The sequence below is a fragment of the Odontesthes bonariensis genome, chromosome 19, assembly GCF_027942865.1.
Source record: "Odontesthes bonariensis isolate fOdoBon6 chromosome 19, fOdoBon6.hap1, whole genome shotgun sequence".
Lineage (NCBI taxonomy): Eukaryota > Metazoa > Chordata > Actinopteri > Atheriniformes > Atherinopsidae > Odontesthes > Odontesthes bonariensis.
The window spans coordinates 10,938,582-10,954,961 of NC_134524.1; the positions used below are offsets into that span (position 1 = coordinate 10,938,582).

Below are 16,380 nucleotides of genomic sequence, written 5' to 3' on the forward strand. Positions count from 1 at the left end.
TCCGGTGCCAGGAGCAACGTAAGACAATTTTCGAAGTGGATTCTGGGAGTTGATGTCAGATTCTCAAGTCTTATCAAGTAAACTCGAAATTCTAAACCCACCACCTTTTTTTTTCTCTGTTATTGATATTCCTCTATTGCGTTGCAAAAGCATTTTCATACACAAAATAATAATGAAATCCAATTAAAAAAAATCCAAGGCTAAAAAGTATCACTTTTACTTTCATTGTCTGAAATTCCACTAGAATTATCTTGTAGTTTATTGGATAAGACATTAACTCAAAGAGATAGACTTTTATTTGTCTTCAAAAGTCTAAAACTCATGTAAAATTACTTCATTCAAACCACTTTGTCACTTCGCTTGAATATATTTTCTTTACTCTTGATAAACGTTTTCCCTCCAATTCCCGTTTCTCTATTTTATTGCTTATTTCTTCAACCGTTGGTCCCTCTGTTTTCATTTGGTCAATCATTTGAATAAAGATAAATTCAATTAAGTTAATTAAGTTTAAAGTTTTCTTCCAACATACCACGTCCTTGCAAAGGAAACAAAAAAAGAGCTGTCTTGCTCAAATATATGAGCAAAACATGGGGAGGAAACCCCCAGTTAAAGGTCTTATATCTTCTTCAAATTAAAGCATTCAATAAAGACGAGAAGTACAAATGGATTTTCATCACATTTTATCATGTATGGTCATGAGTGGAGAGAAAGAGCCAGTTATGCAGTGGCATACAGAATTCAAATTGTCTTTTTTTTCTTAACAAAAGAGACAAACTTAAAAAAGAAAAAAAAATTGCACTCAGCTTTACAATACCTTAAGAAAGTAAGCCATCTAAAATTAACAATAACAACAACAATAATCAAAGTAGCAGTCAAAGTAATAGTCTCACCACTGAAAGCAGGAATCGATTGTGTAGTCTGAATTCTATCGTTCTCTTTACTAAGATCCGGTGCAGGGCAGCCCATATTCTCATTCACAGATATGAATGGCCAGTAACCCCCCCCCCCTCCCCAAAAAAAGATAACCTAACCACTTCTTTTGTTTTTTTTCTAAAAAAACAGCTGCTTCAAATCAGATTTCCTCTACCCTGCCAAAGGTAAAACTACCTGACTTTTAAGTGTTAAGAGCTAATGATTTCCTAAACTTAAACTCAACAAAACACGCTTTATTCCACAGCAAGTCAACAAAACTGGACACCCACCAAATCGGTTTATTGTCAATAAGGGCTCATTTGAAACAACACGTTGCGCTTCTCTCCCCTTAACCCTGATGTAGCTGTAATTACACTCTAACTCTAAGATTATTTCATGATTTCTTTTCATTTCCCCTCCCACCAGGAAAAGTAACTGGCCATGAGGTTACTTAACCAGAGTTGTTATTGAAAGTAGAGGCAAGAATACAATTCAGACTGCAGAATAATAAAGATGTGAATGGATAGGAGAAAGGTGTTGTCTTGGAGGTGATAGTGCATTTGACATATTTACTCTGGGAACTATAGGCTGCTGAGCTGGATTTAATATTTAAATGAATGAAACGTGGATGTCTCAGAAAGGTGGGTAGTATTTGAAGGGGATCATATTTCCCTTTGGCTGTTCCCATACACGCTCTCATCACTGTAAGCAATGTAGAGGAAAAAGTCCTCTTCATGATGCTCCTGAGAAGAAGAGGGAGAAAAATGTTGGCAGGACATTAAAAAGGCATATAGAGGCTCACTTTGATGTAAGCAAGTAACAAACCAAGATCACACGGCTGTGAGGAAACAGCGTGAGAGCAAAGTCACAGTGAGTGAGAGTCTTGCCTGGTACAACAGTCCCATGGTAGCTGAGGTGGGTGGAATGACGTTGTTTACAAAGAAGAAGAGAGCATCCTCAGCCCGCAAGTGGATTCTTTTCCGGATGAGGAAGTAAAACTGGCCCACTGATAAAAGAGAGTACAAAGAGAGAACATTTTTGGTGTGACACGCCAATGTTTCTACAATATCGATCACATTTTTAACAAACTGCGGTGATTACCTGTCAAGTCGGATGGGACAAGGTATTTCTTCTTGTCCAGATCTCCTATTCTCGCTTTCGGAGCTTTCTCCACAATTACCTAATGGGGAAAAAAAGAAAAAACTGTTGCACAATGTGTCCTTAACCAGTGACTCGGTCAGAATTTTGACTGAACAAACGTTATGTGTGCTGAGTGAGAAGTATTTTTAATAGTATATTTCACCTTTCTCAGAAAAGGGATCTGAGAATTTACCAAACTGTCAGTCAAGCGTTGTCTGTAGTAGCCCAGGTGTGACTTTTGATTTAACCGTTATCAGAATAAACACATGCATGTCGAAGCCAGGAGGGGAAAAAACAAACAAATTCGACCTGGTGCTTATTAGGACACATTATTAGGCAAACCACAAAATGAAACTATTTTAGGCATCTTCTCTACATCTCAATCTTAAAATAGTACTTGTAAAGCACTAAATATCCACGCAGCAAGCGGAAACTCTTATCATTGTAGAGCTTAAATGATTAGTCACTGGACAGAAATGATCAACAATGATTTTAACAATGTATCAAAGCCAAAATGGTTCAATTGTAACGTTACCACCACTTAAATATCTGAGTATCAGACTTCTAATGACACAAAGTACGTCATTTGGAAATGTGACGTAGACCTCAGAAATTGTAATAAACATCATGGAAAACATTTGAGAATTTAATTTAAAGTGAAATTATGTTTACATAAAGGCTACTGATAAAGAGCGGGGGAATGAGAGTTGATGGAGAAAAAAAAAACAACAGAGTCTTGTGAAGTCAATTTGAGACGAAGTTGGCCAAAACCTGTGGACTACACAATCTATATGCAGGAGCCGAATCGACGTAAACAAGTTACCCGTTTGTTGACACCAACTATTTCGTGGAGCACTGCCGTTCGCGTTTCAATGTAGAGCCAGAAACAACACCCAGCTGCTTTGCTTTACAACGTGGAGGTTAGCGTAATCGTAACAATGTCGTGTTACTTCGTCACCTGACATATTTCACAATGATCCAGACATTCAGGGCTCACACGGAGGGAACATCTCTAGATGGCCTGTGAAATGCGGCCGCGAGTCGTGCTGGTTAACCTCTATCGTTATTAGCTATCTGCTGGGATATTTACTAACGTGGCACCCAACACGGAAGATAAATATATATGGCTATAACTTGGAACACTTATGTTTATATTTCGCTTTTTTTAGTTACAATCACAGAGCTAGCCGTAAAAAATCTTGAGCTTGTACTCCGAAACCCGGATAGCCTTGAAACAGCTAACAACACGGATCGCGCTACCAAGCTAACGTTAGCTACTTACTGGAACCCTGTCCGGGTACTTCTTCCTTATTTTCTCGCCCTCGGACCGCCTTTTCTCGAATGGATGCTCCTCTTTGTACTGAAACTTCATCGTTGAAAGAGATGACAGACAAAAAAGTCGGTCCCTCTGGGTTTGTACGTTAGCTGTTTGCTCAGAGAACGACTCAAATCGCTGACACACAAACACAGGCGATGGTTACTTGCGTTAGCTTGCCACAGCTGTTTTCCTAGTGCGACTGCAGCGGAAGGATACAATAACAACATGACGTAGACATAATATAGTTCTTAGGGTGTAGCTCTTCCTGTTTCAGACCAAATTTATTCGATGCTTATTCAAGATTAACTCTTTACTTTTGACAGAAGATGCATTTGAATAGCCTGAGCGTTAACTCGTTAAAATTTCCAGAGGGGATATTTTATTTTTGTCAACAGCTGCGCATGAAGACGTAAGGCAGGCCGTTGAGGAGGCGTCTGTCCTTGTCATATGACCGCGGCCCAGCAGCAGGAGCTGAGAGGGGAAACTCCAAAACATGCGACATTCAACCATACTCCAGGTTCAATTCGTGCTGTGATCCAACTCTAAGCAGATATTAGATGATGTTTTTTTTAAAATAGTCAGATAATGACATGTATTTATTCATTTTTCTCACGGTGATTTATAATTACCACTGTGAATTGTAATTTTCCTCATTAAGTTGCCATCAGAGTGAAAAAAGAAATCTCATTATTCTTCTACAGCTCAATCCATTTGGTGGTCGGTTAATAGCAAATTATATATATACAACTTTAATCCGAAAGTGGTTTGGAGACAGATTAAACGGTATTAACCAAAAAACATTATTTCATCATATCGTAAGGCAGTTTCTTGTTTGTAGCCAACCAGCTTTCATTTAACGTAACTTAAATGGCATTCAGTGTTGATAGGAAGTTGGTCAAGATAACTTTTGTAGCAACTGGGAATTCAGCTAGACACTGAATTATAAATCTAGGGCATTGATCTGTTAAGAAAAAAAAAAGAATAAGTAGGAAATTTCCTCATGAAGCAAACCCAAGACAGCCCAATGAGTCACTCAACATGTGACATTGCTGTGTTTTTAAGGTGCGAGTGAGGTGATGAGCCAGTCTGCTCATCTCTGTAAACCCCAGCAATAATCTCATTGACAGTTTTGAAAGTAAAAGAAATTTATGAACATCAAACTCGAAAAGCTCACTGTGAACTCATTGTTCATTCACACACTCATTTGGTAAGTTTGAACCTCCTTGCTCATGGTGTATTTCCCAACATGAAGTCTTATCTAAAGCCCGTAGGTTTTACTCTGTTACTTTCTTCCTTTCTCAAAAGATATATCTTAGAATCAAGATAACAAAATTCTCCCTACCATTATCCTTATCTGCTTATATCTCTTCAGGTATTTGTCTACAGCAGCTGTGGACTCAGGTCTGGGTTAGACCGAGATGTTGTCCTCCCACAAATGTTTTTTTTCCCACAAAGGCTTTCAGATCTGACCCAACAACCCCCTCCTACGTGATCTAAAACATACTGACGCATTGGGCCTTCTCAGCAAGTCGTCTCCAACTCCCTTCAGTCATGTGCAGTAATCCTCATGGTAAAAATGCTGATACGGCACGCTCTCGTCTATAATGTTGTGTTTACTGGGGGCCTAAATAAAAGTGCATCTGTGGAATAACTAGATACTCTGTAGACTGTAGATTCTCGAAAGGATGGAGGAGAAAGGGAAAACAGCCATCCCAAGAAGCCACTTTCTCCAGGAATTGTTGACAAAGATAACACAGGAAGGGACATTTCACAAGGTTGTTGGAATGGAGGCCATTTTTTTAAAGCTAAAATCAGAAGCAGCAGGGAATGAAGGGATTGTAAATGATTTAACCTTGCACTGCTACTGTACTTCTTCCTCTGTCACACCGTAATGTATAACATTTGACTAATGAAGAACGTTCACGTACCCATTTGTTAGTTATCACTCAGTCAACTTGACAGTAATCAAATATCAGCATCGTGCATACTAATGAAATTAAGATTAGTGCCTCTGAAAATGCTCATGAAAGAGGAAGATGTACAAAAAGTGATTTAATAACCAACGTGACAACCAGGTATCCTCCATCTGTTGATGGAGAGCAAATGATGATTGGAATCTTCAGCACTTCTACAGAGGTCGTTTTTATCAATACAAAATACAATCAGCTGAGCACATCTATCCTTTTTGTCTTCATTTAAAAAGACAGGAGAACTCTCAAAAGTGAAGTCAGTTTTGTTTGTCCTCCAGCAGACCAGTGCAGTTTCCTCTTACACCACACGATGGCAGCAGATTATAGAAACTGAATTATTCACTTGACAAGCTGCACAAGTATTATTGAAATATGAGGATTTCAAAAAAAAAAAATAAAAAAAAAAAAAAAAAAAAGGGGGGGGGGGGGGGGGGCTGCAGGATTAAAAGAAAACAAGCTGAACTGGTAACTGGTCGATACTGACAAGTGTTTTATTAGTAACACAGACATGAGACAGAGCCGATAAGAAGCCGCTGTGAGCCTTGACGAGACTGACATTGTTCAGAAGGCATTTAAAGATAAGAGGGTGTTACTGTTGAACCCATACAGTAGGGGGAAGTGGGCAAAAACTGAACGTAGAAGGCTGCAAATTTGAATCAAATAGAAAACAAACTGCAACAAAAACAGAGGGGGAAAATTAAGTGCAATTCCTATTAGACAAAATCAGGATGGCATCAAATGTCAAAGGGGAGAGCAAAATGTCATGGTATGCAGAATTCATTCTATAATATATCATGGTAACAGAGAAACAATCAGATATGAAAAGGCGGCACGGCAGTCCACGTATTGTTACAAGCCATTCTTTTTTTCCTCACAACTTTCAAGTCTTTATCATTTATTCGAGTCCCATCGAGAGCTTTGGGGGGGAAAGAGTGACGGTTGTGACTGAGGGAAAATAAACTGAACTGTCCAGAAAAAAAAAAAAGAAGGAAGAATGCCTGTGGATGGTTTGTTGCAAGCAAAGGTTCATAAGTTATTTTATTTTAATCCATTCTTGTTGGGGGAGAGAAATAAGTACCTCAAGAATAAATGAAACGCCGCAGGGGGCAAGAAGTTGATCCAAAAAGGGGTAACTTTCTATTTTCCCCTACTCATTGGTTCCGAGAGGGTAAGACAGTCAAATTGATGAGTTGTCGGCTGAAGTGCAATGATGGTGACGGAGCAGAAGAAATAATACAGAATTGTCTTTGTTGCTTTGCTGATCCTCTTTTTTGTCCCCCTCCCAATCATCGAAAAAGTTTAAAAAGGACTAACGAACTCGGCAAGCATACTCCAACTCGCGTACAGAAGGTCAGCTCCATTCACACTCAGTCAGTATCAGGAGCTGTAAGGCAGAGAGGCTCCATTTGTTTTTGAAAAAAAAAAAAAAAAAAAAAAAAATACAAATAAAGAATCAAAAAGGGGGAAAAAAACAAAAAAAAAAAAAAAAGAAAAGAGGCCAGCTTCCTCTCCTTTCCCAGTAGTTTTTGGGTTCCGGTGATCCCGTACTGTTCATCCCGAGCCAGGCGGTCACCCCAACCCTAATCTCCTCAGGACACGTCTGAGAGGCTCAGAGAGGGCTGGTGGTTCGTCTGCGTGGGAATGGAGGGCAGGATGGAGGCCAGCGGAGAGAAAAAAAGGCCGGTCAACAGGCCCCGCCCCTCTCGATTCAGCCAATCACCAGAGCCGGTGTTGGTGGAGGTTTCGACTGAGGACGGAGCGCACATCAGCAGTGAACCTGTAAAACAGCGATGGGGGGGGGGGGAGACGACAATTCAAATGCGTGTGACCGAAGGCTCCATCATCTTAGTCATTAAAAGAATGTTGTGAAAAATGCACTAATTCAGCTCTAAGGGTGAATTCATAACTTTTATTACTTCTGTTCTCAGCCAGGATGAGTACAGCGACTGGAGGCAGACTGGAGCAAACAGCCTCACACTTCCCAAGTTAAAAATGATGCTCATCAACCCTTCAGTAACAAACACTTTGCATCTAATCTGCTTCACCAATACGTCAACAAAATAACAGTCGTAATGCTAAACTAGGCTAACTCCCACCAGTGGGAATCTTTTACCCGAGCACACATATTCACTCTTTTCCATTATCAGGCACACAACAATATATTACAGTACTCCTCAGAGCAACTGGAGGAAAAGTGTTTGCAAATTTTGGAGCAGAAGTACCTAAAAGGTATTTGCAACATGACACCTGAACCTCTTTAAATGAGCATTTAAATTCAGGAAGGGTGCGGACGAGATGAAATGGTGGACAAAGCAAGCATCAATTTCAAGTGTTTGCATTGTCTGTTTGCTTTCATGCCAACTTTATTACGCCTGTTACCTTAGTGCATCCAGCATAGGCAGCAAATTAAGAAGTGCTGTGTCACTAGGGTCGCTGAACCAGGACTTGATGGGTATTGCGTTGTCTGGAGGGCAGAAAACAGACAGACAGTCACATCAGAGATAAAGACATGGTTTTGATTGGCGGTGCTCCTCTCTTGAGAAGGAGGCGGCCGAGTGTTGGATGAGCTTCAGTACTATAACACAAGCCTTGTACTGAGAACAGACCTTTATGTGCATTTTTCCTGTATGCGTGTCAAAACAAAACATCACTAGACTTTCCCTTTAACTCCTGTTTGCATGTAGAATACTCAGATTATTCAGGATCACACAGCTTTACCAAAGCAGAAACCTGGAGTTTTATAAAGCTGAAAGGGTAGAGGTGATATGCTTTCCTCAGTGGGTGGAAAAAAGTTGGGCAGTGATTTGTATGTTATACAATAAAATCGACAGGTTTTTTGGACATCAGTGTAAAACCAAAAGGAAAGAGAAACAGGGCAAGACTTACCTGGATGGCTACGATAAGCACCAGGCGAGTTGTCCAGGATAACAATACTGGAGAGGTCATCGTGTACTACAGACAAGTCTTTAATATAACTACCTAGATCCAATGTACAGTGCTGGCAAAAGAAATAAATCACAAAAGTTACAACAAAAAAAAGGACGAGGAATACATGTGAAAGCCTCCTCGTTACAGCGTAGTGAGGTACCTGTCTGTAGTATCTGCGTTTCAGGATGTTCCTGTTGTTGTCCAGCTTGTCTGCAACTGCTGAGCCATAAATCTCCATACTGGCCGTGAAAACCACCAGTTCATACCACTGGCTCACCTGTGCACACAAAGTATTTAGGGTACACAATAGCAAATGCACACAAGTTAAAGTCGGTGTTTAATAAGTCACGTGGAACCTTTATACTAAACAAATATTAGTTCATGACTTCAAGCAGAGTAACTGAGTCAGGATGAACTGTAACCTGACCAGAGCAGCGGTGTTTGTGCGCTTTGCTCCCTGCTACCATGTTACAGTAAGAAGATCACAGCAGAGGGACGGACACTCACCACTTCTAAAAAGAAGTCAACATGTGGCCTTTTATGAACGAAGAATCTGACTGGATGCTTATCAATGACGACCTGCGTGGCAGAGTAAACAGATGGTTCACATGGACGACAACAGTGTTTAAACTCGAGTGTTCTTGTGGTCATGTTCATACATCAGATAGCTCATACTTTGAGGATAAAGTCTGGCGGCGTGCCAGGCCTCACTGTGGGCCTGAGGACCCCGTCATGGTGGGAGTGGATCAGTGTTTCATCCAGATCCAGAACCAGAATCTTCCTCTTTACTGCATCTAGAGTTTCATGGAAAAATACAGACACTTATACTAAAAATATATACAATAAATCTACATGTAATGGAACCACAGATGTAAGAATGAGCATATAAAATGTTGAAACTGAAATTTTATTGTTCTGGAAGAACAACTAAAGAGGAGCAGGACCATCCAGCTTTCAATCAGAACACAGTTCAACAGTACAGGGAAGCATTAGTGCACAAGGTTAGAGTAACGTGCACATCTGGGAACGCACCATGAATGCCCAACGATAAATGCAGGCTTCGAGGCAACTACCTTTTAAAGAAAAGCCTTTCTAGTTTCAGCAAAACAATGACCGTAACAGTCCGGGTGCTGAGCTGACCTGCTGCTCAGAGCCTCAGCTCCATTACACTTCCACTGCTTTAAAAAGAAGAGGAAATTTGACCTTTCGATTTTAGAAAGCGACCCGAACTTTAAGGGCACAATCTGCCCATATCAGTGGTCTGAAATCTGTCTCACTCCTGACTTATATTTTGAACGAGGACTCACTCATTTAAATTTTTTTAACTGTACTTCTATGGACTTGACAACAGTTTTAATTGCTCACGTCTGGCTGAGGGGTCAATAACACATTTTTCTGTGATGTGTAAAAGCTCAGAATGCATCATTATTTCTGCTTTACTCAGGCTTCGAGCATATTTGTGCTTTTGTCAGTATTTAGACATTTAGAATTTAAGGACTTTCAGAAATGATTTGGAGATGGTTTTACTTTTAGTTGGACTTTAAAACTGAACGTTTGCAGCTAAAGTTGTAGGTTACTTCACCTAAAACTGGAGTCAACAAAGAATGAGCCAACAGTGGAATAGAATAATGTTTTCATTTTCTTCTTTTAGGTGGGTAAACATGCTAAAGCAAACCATTCTTTACGATTGCCAATTGTATTGTGCTTACCCTCAGTGCTCTCGAGGCTGTAGCGTATTCAGAACCGGTCTTGTAGCTACCGCTACAACCCAGGGTGCAGCACCCTCACTGAAAATCAGCTTTGTTGGTTGGATTCCCATCAATGCAGAGCTGAATAGATAAATACCTGTATCTGCTGCAGAGCCATTTGATGAGGAAACGACTGCAGATTAAAGGCTCTCCCATTGCATTTTAAAGCCAACTGTTAACAGGTGTTACTGGGTTTTCTGACTAGTGTAAAAATGGCTTTAAAGTAGATTTTTTTCCCCCCTTTTTTCAGTGTACAACAACAAATTTGGCCAACAAGATAAAATCACCACACAGAGGATTCATTCAGGTTTTGCAAAATAAGACATTTTTTCTACTTTTTTTGTGAAAGTAGAGGGAAACAGATTTGGAATTACCTTAGAATTTAAAACTGCATGTAAAAGTCGTAACATGCAAATTAGTCTGCAGTTAAAAGAAAGTGCTGGTAGAGCGTAGTGAGCTGTTGCCACTGGCAGATTGGCAGGAAACGTAGCTTCAACACGAGAGACGTCAGTGGAAAGGATTATAAAACTCCTTCGAGGTGTAATTCAACAAAGAGTGTGGGAAAAGATGCCGATTGTTCCCAGTCAGCTGCGTCTAAAATTTAAAGCAAGTACAAACAGGATGGTTGTAAGAGGGAAACATACAGGTCGACCGTGGAGGACGCCAAAGCATCAGGACAGAAAACTCCAGAAAAATAGATGTACAACCAAGGAAATGGAGAGAAAAAGGAGTCGATGTTGACCAAACTGTAAGAAACCAGCTGAAGGAGATGGGATTTACATCCTGAAAAGCCTAAACATAAACCACCAGTAACAGAGAGGAAAGCAGGCTTACTGCGGGTTAGAGAGAAGCAGTCATGGACTGTGGATGAAAGTGATGTTCAGAGATGAATCTGCATTCAACAAGAGATGGTGCTGGAGCTTTAGTTTGGTGCAGGTCCAATGAAAAGTAGAAAGACGAGTGCCTGAATCATTGATGGTAAGGAGCTTGATGTCAGGGAAAGGACGAGCGGAGATGGCAGCCATTTCCTCTGCAGTACACGTACAGGTGGACGTAAGAAACGTAGAAACTGTCAACTGAAAGTAGGTTTGGTGAAGCTGAGGTCGTTCTTCAGGATGATTCAGAGAGAGCCAGAGTGTTCAAACGTTTCACCTACTTAAAGACACAACCAGCAAACAGACTGGATCTCAATCTGGTTGTGAATCTGTGGTGGAAAAGGCTCCATCCAAAAAATCCGATCTGTCAACTAACGATCTGTCGTAAAGTCCGAGCCACAAATCTGTGTTTAGTTTAGTTTTTTACAAAATAAAAACTGAATGAATATCCTCCAATTGTGGGGATTTTATTATTTATCACTAAATGTTTGACTGAAAACAAGTTGTTGCTTTATGATCAGGAGAAGCTTCTTATTTGGCACACTGTCATTTAGAATTTACTGAATAATATCCAAGATTTTTCTTCAAAACAGGCATGTAAGGGCCATGTGGAGTGTAGATTTAAAGACCACTTTTAATTCTACGTACTGGCTTGTCAATACGCATGTTACAGATTAAAGAATGCAGAGTAATCACTCATTTAGTGGAGACTTGATCTGGATCTCAGCTGAGGTCAGCGGGGTGAATGATCGCCAAGTCAAGTAGAACTGAAATACAATCCTTCCTCTAAGTCAAGAGCATGCTGTTGAATGAGCTCTCCGCCGACAGGAGAACTCATTCAGAGCGCACCGGTCTGAGCTAATGTAAGTGCTGTCTACACCATTTGCATTTCCTCCCCACTTCCACGTCACGTCGTTCCAAAATTCATGGCCGGAAACTAAATTTCACACATTCTCCCCTCTCCCCTCCCCATCATGCGACAGTTTTAACCCTGCTCTGCTGCTACGCTTCTTACTCGAATGCATCTGAGGAACAGCAGCTGTTTGTCTGGCAGTGGACACAATCAAATCAGATGGAGTAGAACTGACACTACAATCACTAAGAAACACTTCGGTGAGCAGTGTAATTTCTAATGTGAATTATTGATTACATTATCCAGCATTGATACAACACTCTTAGCCATTTACTCATGAATTGAAAATCAATTGTGAGTGCCTTCTATTAGCATGCTTCATTACCAGGGCATCCTCTCACTAAACTTAGACGTAATACAGCTGTGCAACAGACCAACACTTCCTTTAAAGTGCTTCTACTTTCTGGGAAACTCAGGTACACGGAACAAAATCATTTTTGCTCCCAACTGCATTGTTGTAAAATGTAGTTTCTTTTCCATCGCTCATAAGGCCAAACAAAAGCATTCTTTGTTGGTATGTTATTAAAAACTCGGAAGACAACAACAGACAAGAAGAAGCGCAACTGGTTTACCAAAAAGAAATTGCAGCATAACTGTAGATTGAATATAAACCATCTGATCCACCTTGGAGCCACAACCCCCCAGAGTCATGACACATAAATGAGTTAGTGACAACTGAACCGAGTCTCCTCGTGAGGAGAGAATAAACAGGACTATGGAGTTCTGTCTGAGCTGGTGGTCTTCTACTTTGAGGTGAGGAAGTGGTACAGGTGTCAAGCTGTGCATCTGTGCGCAAGTGTGAGATGTAAAAGAAAAAAGTTCCTTTCACTACAATTACTTCCTATAAGACAAACCGGTTTAACTTCTTAATTTCACGCCGCAAAGTTGTTGCTTTTGCGTCTCGGCTCCGTGTCATCAAAACCAATACAACACAAATATCTCCCAGTAATATTTACAGCTTTTTTCTGGTTTTCCACAGGAGCTGAGATGCTCTGGCAGAGCGGTTATATCAGGACAGCAATTGTGTACTCACTGAGTCTGTTTCTGGAGATGGGCGACAGGGGCAAAGTGTCATATCGCACCGTCTGATACTGGATTATCTGAAAATGAATGAGGCAAAAGAGACAGACAGTCTTCAACACACCAGGGTTAAAACAGCACAACATACAGAGAGTGGACAGTAGGGCATGGCGCCATGACAAAACCTAAAAAAAAAAAATCATTGTAGATGACAAGTACAACCTTCAAGCCTCCAATCTTTATTTGCTCCCGTCCACTAAAAGTGTATCTTTATTTTCCAATCAGGAAACTGAGTCCTTTTACATAAAACAGTTATCTTCTTATGGAAAAATAAAATCAAGGCTGAAACTTAACTGTGTTCAGAATAACTTGGGTCGGAATGTCTTATAAACCGTATAAACGTTTTGCTATGTATTTAACCTGTTTACAACAGATAAGTCCTGGTGGATGAAGACACCAGTGAAATACTGAGGTGAAATTTTATACACCCTGCAGCTCCTCCTGTCCAACTTTTTGGCCCCCGACCAGAAAGGACTACAGTGACTATCCTTTTGAGCGCCCAGGAGCTCTGCACTTTTCCTCACAGGGTTATTTTTATCCCCCCCAGCTGTCGGTGGGTGTCAGCGGAACATGGGGCACGCACACAGAGGAAGACTTGCAGGGTGACTTTGACTGAGCTGCTTGCTTCCTTATCGGCGGACAGGGCCTCCCTGTGTGTCCCCTCCCGCTGCTGCCTGGCAGAGTGAGCTTGGGGGAAGCCTACTGCTGGTGGCAGCAGCTGCTGGGCATCACAGGGGGGCCTCAGCCACAATTCAGCTCTCTAACAGAATCCATCTGGATCCCTGGCCAGTAAACTCCCAGATGAAAGTGACAATTAACTATCTAAACATTTTTTGCTTGAAGAATCTTCTACTTATAATCACATGTAACTTGGTTAACCAGGACACCTCCATCATTATGACAGCAAACAAACTATCAACCTGGGGCTGCTGAAGGCAGGTCATTTAATTCATTTCTCCATTACCGTCCAAAGCGAGTGATTAATCAATTGTTCCAGAGCCGGGAGCTGGCATAACCTCACTGTTTGAATCAAAATACTATCTCTGACATATCTGAATGAAAATCTGTAGAAATGATAAAAGCAATTATCAAAATTGTTGCAGTTGAATTTTTGTAGATTAAGCAACAAATCATTTGAGTTCTACCACCAACTAAACGAAGTTGGGAGTTTCGTGTGCATTCGCAGACCGTTTCTGCACGAACACCATATGTGGCTACTGTGGCCATATCACACAGAGCCATTACGCAACGCTCGCATCACTAAGTGTAATAAACAATCATCTCATCACTTGCTGACAGTACAGTCGAGGAGCGTGCGAGGGATTGTGATCAGCTTTTCATTTTCATAATCCAATAAATCTTTTATTGATCCACCTTTTTGGATCAGGTTGCTCTGCGTTGTGGCCCGATTCACTCAACGGGATTATTAGATTTATAAAAAGAGGTTATCAGAAATGCGAGCCAGCTGGATCAAAGTAGACACCTCTGATATTTTCCATCACACATCTCCGATATCTACCTTGACCAGTCCCCTCCATTTCGACGCTTAGTACGAAAGCGCTCCCCGGATCATGACACCCTTCCAGAGCATCACAGACTGTAAACAACAGAGCTAAACTGCTGGTGAGAAACAGAGGGAGAGAACAGTGCACTCTCTGTGCTGACATAATCCCTCTCACTTCAGCCATAGCGTGGACTGAACTACTCACTCTGCTGACAACCCGCAAGTGTTACTGCCACACAATAAACTGCGGACACACCTCAAGCAGCAAGATGATTACAGCACACAGGGCACTCCTCCAAGCTTTGTTAAGTTTGATACACTGCAGGAGGCGAAGTCCACTCATGTTACATTAACAACTCAGCAACACCTGCATGCAGGTCTAAGTTACAGGCAGGTGAAGCCTGTCAAATGAATCACATCATTTAGTGGAGGCATTTGGGAGCAATTAAAGGTTACCAGCAGGCTTGTGTTGGTTGATATTTACATGTGACTTTTGAATGAGCAAGGATGGCGCTCGATGAGCCATTCAGTCGCACTGAATCTGGTCACACAACAATGCCCAGATAGGTGCTCAATCAATCAATTTGATGACAGGTCAAAAATTAATCTGCAACTATTTTCGTCATCAGTCTGCATTTTTCATGGCTTAGGCCTTTAGAGATTTTTTTTAAGCCAGTATTCAAACCCCAATACTAAAAGACTTTAAAGAATTTACCTGAAACTTCTCACAATTAGCTGGTATTTATGGTCTTAAGTGTTACTTCACAAACTGAGGGGGAAAAAGCTGTTTATTTCAACTAAAAAGGCAGCTCTACATGTAAGTAATCACGAGAAGGAGCTGTAAATTTGAATAGATACTGATGGTAGTCAATGGGTTGACACACTTCAAAAATGAATATAAAGTAAACAAAGTTTAGAAGTAATAGTAACTGCTGTTGTGTTGAATGATAACTCATAGAAATCTACAGATTATTTGCCAAATATCATCTTGATGGATGCACACTATGAGACAGAAGACCACAGCCCAGGTGAGAAACATTATTAGGGTTCCTGGCGACGGAAAGGCTTGGCTCGCTTGTCAGGAACAATTGCCACACACGAATAAAACCCTTCTCACCGTTCGTAGGTGCTTCCTGAGGATGTACATGATGAAGCCCCATATTCTGGACGTAACGCTGAGGAAAGTGCGGATGCCAAGTAGACACTGCCGGGTCTTCAGCATGTTGATGAGCACGTAAAGACCCCACAGACACTCAAGTTCAATTCTCACTGAATAACGCGCTTTTGAGCGAAGTTACTCTGGTAATTACAGAGGGGGGGCTTCCTTGCTACAGTCAAAATCCGTCTTTAGCCTCAACCGCCAAACTAGCTATTTAAATTTTCAAGAGGCCAAGCAAACGTGTGAGTACCTCGCTCTGCACACTTGTGGCACAAATATCACCAGATAAAGAGCATTCGCATTGTAACAGAGACAGACAAATGTGGACGTGGTCAAAAGAATAGCCGCTGCACGGCGGGCGCTGCTGTATGGACCTTAGCACGCAGCTCACTGACAAGCTAGCTCTGGAGCTAGCTGTATGTGCACTAACCACCGTTAGCTGGTAGCCACAGAGCTATCGCTAGCTCGACAGGGTGACCACCTTGAACCTAGGACAAAAATACCCCCAAAAAGCTGTGGGGCCCTTCGTTGACAAGCACCGGTTCAACGCGACTTCGGTCTGTGCGGCATCCGAAGAGGGACCGTTTTGCAAAAGTTCTCCAAAGTCTAACCGGTCCGGTTAAAATCAGTTTGTAGTCCAGTGGAAATCCGGAATGAAACTGCGAGCCGCCATCGCCGCCTTGCCGTCACTTCCGCGACGAGCACTTTGGTTGCGCGCAGCACGTCCACGTGGAAAGAAAACAAACAGATGTGGCCGAGCAAGGAAGTGTGTCCCATTTTAAAAAATCTGTTTAAATCAACCACTTGTATCACAGCTTTCTGCTTATTTTCTG

General features: G+C 41.4%; 2 protein-coding genes across 2 annotated transcripts; both read right to left on the minus strand.

The window, feature by feature from the left end:
• Nucleotides 1–663: 663 nt before the first annotated feature.
• LOC142368612 (gamma-aminobutyric acid receptor-associated protein) lies at nucleotides 664–3,572 on the minus strand. The gene is made up of 4 exons (XM_075450820.1): nucleotides 3,335–3,572; nucleotides 2,014–2,092; nucleotides 1,800–1,918; nucleotides 664–1,655 (listed from the first exon to the last, which is right to left on the minus strand). Exons 1-4 carry the CDS (start codon nucleotides 3,422–3,424, stop codon nucleotides 1,575–1,577), a joined length of 369 nt encoding a protein of 122 aa, XP_075306935.1. The 5' UTR covers nucleotides 3,425–3,572; the 3' UTR covers nucleotides 664–1,574.
• Nucleotides 3,573–5,810: 2,238 nt separating this feature from the next.
• ctdnep1a (CTD nuclear envelope phosphatase 1a) lies at nucleotides 5,811–16,239 on the minus strand. Its single transcript, XM_075451407.1, has 8 exons — nucleotides 15,506–16,239; nucleotides 12,838–12,904; nucleotides 8,944–9,062; nucleotides 8,776–8,847; nucleotides 8,429–8,545; nucleotides 8,227–8,338; nucleotides 7,720–7,804; nucleotides 5,811–7,117 (listed from the first exon to the last, which is right to left on the minus strand). The coding sequence occupies exons 1-8, from the start codon at nucleotides 15,608–15,610 to the stop codon at nucleotides 7,057–7,059; spliced, it is 738 nt and encodes a 245-aa protein (XP_075307522.1). The 5' UTR covers nucleotides 15,611–16,239; the 3' UTR covers nucleotides 5,811–7,056.
• Between the last annotated feature and the right edge of the window lie 141 nt (nucleotides 16,240–16,380).

Bases quoted from the DNA above. Each gene is read 5' to 3' on its own strand.
- LOC142368612 (XM_075450820.1), bottom strand. From the start codon at position 3,424: ATGAAGTTTCAGTACAAAGAGGAGCATCCATTCGAGAAAAGGCGGTCC. The intron at 1,919-2,013 runs GTAATCACCGCA...CTCTTTTATCAG, and splicing joins TGTCCCATCCGACTTGACAG to TGGGCCAGTTTTACTTCCTC. The intron at 1,656-1,799 runs GCAAGACTCTCA...TCTTCTTCTCAG, and splicing joins CCATGGGACTGTTGTACCAG to GAGCATCATGAAGAGGACTT.
- ctdnep1a (XM_075451407.1), bottom strand. From the start codon at position 15,610: ATGCTGAAGACCCGGCAGTGTCTACTTGGCATCCGCACTTTCCTCAGC. The intron at 9,063-12,837 runs GTGAGTACACAA...ATGAAACTCTAG, and splicing joins CATCTCCAGAAACAGACTCA to ATGCAGTAAAGAGGAAGATT. The intron at 8,848-8,943 runs GTATGAGCTATC...TCTGCCACGCAG, and splicing joins CGCCAGACTTTATCCTCAAA to GTCGTCATTGATAAGCATCC.